Here is a 6,184-nt window from a genome sequence, read left to right on the forward strand (position 1 = left end):
ATAAAGGAAGAGTTTCACAAAGCTACCACATGGCAAGAATTTAAAGGTTCGGGAGGAAAAGGAGGAGGTTTGAGAAGGTTCGGATAGAATTTGGAGGTCTCAAAAGACGTGCAAAGTAAGGGTCTTCCCACTAGTATTATTAGAGAGAGGAGAAGGAAGAGCACGTAGTCGTAGATTCAATTTCATGTTTCGAATATGATAGGGATACATGCTAGTTGCACGAACATGCAAGATTGTCCAATCACATTTTTGTACCAAACACTCCACATGGAGCCACATGTAGAATCAATCACATGCGAGGAATGTGAAATGTTACAAGTAGTGGAATATCACAAGGAATAGGAGTAAAGATTAATAGATTAGCCCCTACAAACACAACCAACAAAACCAAACAAAGTGGAAGAACTTCAAAACTTAAAGCAATAAGGTGTTCTACTTCTCTCTAGGACATGAATAAAGAAGCATAAAATAGTTAGTGGCCACCCACAACCTACATGGGATGAACATATCACTACATATTTGTCATAATGTGTTCTACTTCTCTAGATGTGGCATAGACAAGCATATCCTTAAGAGTTTAGGGGACACATTTTGTGCCATCTAAACCTTGGCTCGTAAAACAAAAATAGAGAAGAATAAAATAGTGGCACTAATGGCCACCCATAACCTACATCTACATCTACATCTACATCTGATGACATATCACCACATATTTGTCATAAGGTGTTCTACTTATCTTATCTCTAGGTGTTGAATAGAGAAGCATAAAATAGTGGCATTGATGGCCACCCACAACCTACAAATGCATATTTGCCGTACTCTGAACAAAACCACATTAGGTGGGCCAACTTATCATCTTTCTTCCTAAAATTAATCCCATAACCTACATGGGATGATGACCATATCACCACCACATGTTTGCCCTAATGTGAGCAAAACCACATTTTGTGGGCCAAGTTATCATCTTCCTCCCTAAAATTAATTATATATCACGATCTTTCTCCCCAAAATTAATAATGTCATATGTTGAGGGCTTTGCATGCATATTTCCCAAATAAAAACTAATACCTTAACGCACACTTAATGAAATACAAATTAATAGTTCAGGCCAAAACATTGTAGCCTAAATTGCTGAATTCCAAACGGACAATGTGCACCCGAAATCTCAATTGAATCCAAAATGTCTCGACTCCAAGACAATCATACTCACATCAAGGCGGCTGCTGTAGCCACCAGAACCAGAATGAAGCTCATGGGGGCCAGGGCCAATGCATGGGTTGCGAAATTGGAATCGCCCGCCGTTGGGGTGTCGGAGGAAGAGCCGCCATCTCCGCCACCGACGCCTCCTCCTCCGCCTCCGTCGCCGCCACCACCGCCACCGCCTCCACCGCCATCGCTGCTGTCGACAGGGGCCGGGGGCGGGATCATAAGGCTAGGGGGGAGGCCCTCCCCGTGCGTGACGTTGATAGAGAACTTCATGCCGCCCTTACAGTGTTCGCCGCTGTAGGCGCCGCAGAAGAAGTAGGTCATACCGGTGCGCACCAGGGGGATGGCGGAGGAGGTGCTGTTGCCCGCCTCCCCCCACACCTCGTAGCCGTTGTCGCTGGTGGTCTCGTAATCACACGTCTTGTACACTGTCTCGTTGTACGTCACCACCACGTCGTGCTCCTCCTGCGGGTAGTTGAACACTGCAAAATGTGCGACGAACACCACCGGATCACCACAAGCGAGATCGATTAATTCGATAACACATCAAGTTTAGCTTGGTGGGTGAACTTACGGAGAAAATCGCCCAGCGTGAAGTTCTTGCCCTTTGCCCACTTTTGATAGTCCACCACGTTAGCTGTGGGATACGTCCAGCCTTGGTCGCCGCCCACTGTGAAGTTCTGGTAGGCAGAGACCCCTTCTTGCCTGGCCCAAGTTGCGAATGCCAAGGCCATAATTAGGCCGGGCAATGCTGCCCTGCATCTTCCCCGGCGATCCATCTGATCTGATGCTGGACTTGTTAGATCTAGAACCGTGCGATATACCTAGAGTGAATTGGACACCTTCGCAGCAGCCCAATATTGCCCTGCGTCCCCTCCCCTCTACGTTATCCTCGGCGCTGCTCTCTCATGGCATGTGAGCGAGCGAGGTAGGGGGGGGCCCTGCAAAAGAACAAACTACTGGTGGTGGCAAAAGCCTTTTCATTGACGGACCCTTTCCTATGTGCCCTGACCTACCAACTCCACGGACTATTAGAAAAGTTCTATTAGGGTCACAATACTTTATTTTGGAAGAATATTTATAATATTAAACTTCAAAAAGACATAAATTACAGCGAATCCTTTTCTACGTTATCCTCGGCGCTGCTCTCTCATGTCATGTGAGCGAGCGAGGTAGGGCCCAGGGGCCCTGCAAAAGAACAAACTGGTGGTGGCAAAAGCCTTTTCATTGACGGACCCTTTCCTATGTGCCCTGACCTACCAACTCCACGGACTTTAGGTACAGCCATCGTCAGCTTTTCCTTCGTAGCAACTGGCAACCGCTGACTACCTAGCGACTCTCTTTTATGATTGTACGTCACTACGACACAGTAATAATGGCCCTAATGGACACACATCTGGGACCTTCTTAGAGGGGAGAGAGAGAGAAAGAGAGAGAGACAACATGCTGCCCGAGCCCTATTTGATAAAAAATGAGTTTGATTTTCCCAGTCCCCAACATAAAATATATTATACAAGAGCAAAAAGTCACGTTGTAGCTTTGATTATTGGGACACTCACGAAGTGCGTGCAGATCTTTATTTTTAGACATTACAGATCCAAACGAGGCCAATCGTCCAAAAGGATTCGCTGTAATTTATGTCTTTGAAGTTTAATATTATAAATATTCTTCCAAAATAAAGTATTGTGACCCTAATAGAACTTTTCTAATAGTTAAAGAAGAGAGTTGGCAAAGAGAGTCAAAAGGCGGCAAGTGAGAGTCATCATTAACTATTAAGGGGCTTCAACATGCGTACTTGATGCGTGTGAGGTGCATGCCTCAGTACGACAGCTGGTTGACGGGTTGCAGACCTAGACACCAAGCTTGCAAGAACAAGAGGGGGGATGAGGGGATTGGGGGGAGGAAAACGCTGTGAATATGAAACGGTTGCATGATCAAGAGGAAGAGGAGAGGGAGCGAAAGAGAGTGGTTCTTGATTGGATAGCTAAGAGGGTTTCTGGACATGCTCAAAGGCCTCAAATAAGGGGTGGCAAGGTATGCTTGAAGGTTTCTCCTAACTTAGTCGAGCGTCAAGTTGGTCTGTTCTCCCTTTGCAGCAGTGCTATACTCTTCTGCTCTGGTAAGCCTCCGTCAAAAGTAGATGTTGGTAAATGGCAAGAAGAGGTTTTCCATGATAGAGTCATGTCGCAGGTTTTCTACTTAGGGAAAGAATTCTTTAATGTTCTATTTATCAAAGGTCAAGTTATTTCTGAGCTATTTGCCAGAACTCCTTTTTTCATGAATCAGAAATTGGTGCATGCAATGCCCTTTAATCCTTTCTTTGATGTAAATAGGAGTTTGGTTGAGGTATGTCTTGTTTGGGTAGAGATTGTGGGTTTGCCACCTTGGTCGAGAACTGTGTTGAGGGAAATAGCTAGTGCCATTGGCCCATTGCTTTATTTCTCTAAAGACGATGTGGCAGGCCATCAAGCCAATAATGTTTGTATATCTTGGAATACAACGAATAAAGTCCCTAAAAATGTAGAAGTAAATTTGGGCAGGATGGGCAAACTGGAATTGAATCTTAGGTTTGGTCCATTCTTGGGAGCATGTTCTAAGAGTGGTGACTTTGGACATATTGCAAGGAACTGTGTGGGAGGGGTTCAGGGTAAACCTAATAATGAAGATAAAGAAAAGGAGGGGGAAGGTAGAGAGAGCATGACTAAGGGAGAGGAGGTGTGCAAGGAGGGTGATGAGGAGAGTAAAGGAAAAGGGGTCTTGCTAAACAAAGCTGAACCTTTAGGTGAAGTGGAGTGGAAAAAAGTCAAAGGTAGAACTAGTGTGAGACAGGCTAAGGAAGAGGCAAGAAAATATGTTACCAATAAGGCAATTAAGGATAATTCACAAGAAGTAGATCATCAAGGAGTCTGAGCCCTTTATTATATTCAAATCCATTAGGAGAGGAGGAGAACTAGTGTGAGACAGGCTAAGGAAGAGGCAAGAAAATATGTTACCAACAATAAGGCAATTAAGGATAATTCACAAGAAGTAGATCATCAAGGAGTCTGAGCCCTTTATTATATTCAAATCCTTTTAATCCATTAGGAGAGGAGGAGAGAGAGACTTCTTTAGTTTAGAAGTTTAACTGGTAGGTTGATGAAGCCTAGAAACTGACTCAAAAGAAAGGGGATCCTAAAGAAAGCAAGGAGGAAGTGGATATGGTCCTTAAAACTTCTTTACAATGAATAAATCTCTAAGAATTACAGGGTGTACATGGAATGTTAAGGGTATTAACGAAAGAAAAAAAACTCGACTGGGGTGTATCTATTTTTGCTATTCAGGAGCATAATCTTTTTAGGCCCAAATTGGTGGAAGGATAAGTTTAAGGATTGGACTGTATTATATGGAGGGGTGAATGGGGGCTTTAGCAGGGTTATGTTTATTATTAAAAGCACTCTAAAGCCTAGTATTATAGCTAATCATCCTAATGGGAGAATTTTGGTTGTTGAAATTTTTGTTGAAGGGGAAAGGTTTTGGCTAGTAAACCTTCACGGTGCACATAAACACAAAATCAGAAGTGAGATGTGGGAATGGGTTAATAATTTGAATATCCAGAGAGGCAGTGCATTATCATGGGGGATTTCAACATGGTTGAGAAACAGAGGGATAGATGTGGAGGGACAACTGTGTTAAAATGGGCCAAGAAAAGAGAAGGTAGGAAGACTTGAGGAGGAAGGATGGGATTGAGAGATGGATGGGAAATGGGGGACTGGGGACTAGACCTTGGACATACATACTTCAGTCTTCAGTGTTTTGGATCATCTTTCAAGCTTGATAGAGTTTTTTTAAATCAGCAGCAACTCGAGTTCCTCATACCCTTAAGCTCTCAATTGACTCTAGCATTGCTCTTTCTACCCATATGCCTCTCAGATGGGGTTGGCATGTTTTGGGATGGGAGGAGGTTGAGCTAAATAGATTCCCAACTAGGAAGTTAAGAGTAAACAATTTGCTGCTCAAGGAAGAGGCCATAGAAAGGAGACTCTTTGCTAATGAGATGCAAGGGATAATTAGGGTGGTCGGCAAACTGAGGGCTGAGGAAAAGAGGCATGAAAGAGGGAAGTGGAGTGAACTCCTAAGTCATCTCCAAAAAAAACGACAAACATGGAAGTTATCTAAAGAAGAGATTACTTGTTATCTTAAATGCCAAGAAGGTTTAAAGAGTGAAGATGAGAACTATTCTAGGAGAGTAGACAACAAATCCAAATGGAATATGTTCAATAGCAAGAGGAAGCTTGATAGGTATTTATTAAAGCTGACTTAGGTTAAGGGTTATAAAGAGGTGATGGGGAGAGTATTGGTTGAGAATGGTCAAGAGATTGAGGGCATAGGTTTGATTGTTGAGAAATGGGTGAAATTTCTGGGATCTACTCTTAGCCTAGAACAAGACTCGTTAGCCAAAAGATATCAAGCTGAGAACAAACTTCTTGAATTAGTCAGCACTATAATAGATCCTGATAAGGCTAAATGGCTAGAGAGGGATATAAAAGTGGATGAATGTTTGGATGCTCTTCATAAACTAGGAAAGGAAAAATTGTTAACCCATTCCTAGGGTTAACAAGAGCTATTGCCATTATCTTACATCAAGGAGTCAAGATAGATACACCAAAAGGTCAGACATTTAAGATATGAAGCAATGGTGTCCAAATCCACAACTTGGACGGGCTCCCGTAATGGTCCTATGGAGTACTTATGGAGATTTCCACTTCAAGAGCGTATGGTAGTAAGTTAGGATGAAGTCCCAAGTGATGTACTTCATGGATATATTATGTGAGTAGTTATTGTAAATAGCATTAGGCCTAAAGTGCCTGGTCGGCCATAATTTAAGTGAGTGTGAACACTTATAGCCATGTATATAAGTGAATATCTCTCATAATACAAGGAACTCTCCCATTGTCCAATAGAGTCTTGCTCTTGCTAAGCTCTCTCTAATCCCTGCTAG

General features: G+C 43.1%; 1 protein-coding gene across 1 annotated transcript; it reads right to left on the bottom strand.

The window, feature by feature from the left end:
- Positions 1–1,073: 1,073 nt before the first annotated feature.
- Positions 1,074–2,187, bottom strand: LOC147602664 (early nodulin-like protein 18). Its single transcript, XM_086797692.1, has 2 exons — positions 1,781–2,187; positions 1,074–1,688 (listed from the first exon to the last, which is right to left on the bottom strand). The coding sequence occupies exons 1-2, from the start codon at positions 1,983–1,985 to the stop codon at positions 1,207–1,209; spliced, it is 687 nt and encodes a 228-aa protein (XP_086653818.1). The 5' UTR covers positions 1,986–2,187; the 3' UTR covers positions 1,074–1,206.
- Positions 2,188–6,184: the final 3,997 nt, after the last annotated feature.

This window comes from Cibotium barometz, chromosome 66 (genome assembly GCF_041138505.1).
Source record: "Cibotium barometz isolate CiBa-2024 chromosome 66, ASM4113850v1, whole genome shotgun sequence".
Taxonomy (NCBI): domain Eukaryota; kingdom Viridiplantae; phylum Streptophyta; class Polypodiopsida; order Cyatheales; family Cibotiaceae; genus Cibotium; species Cibotium barometz.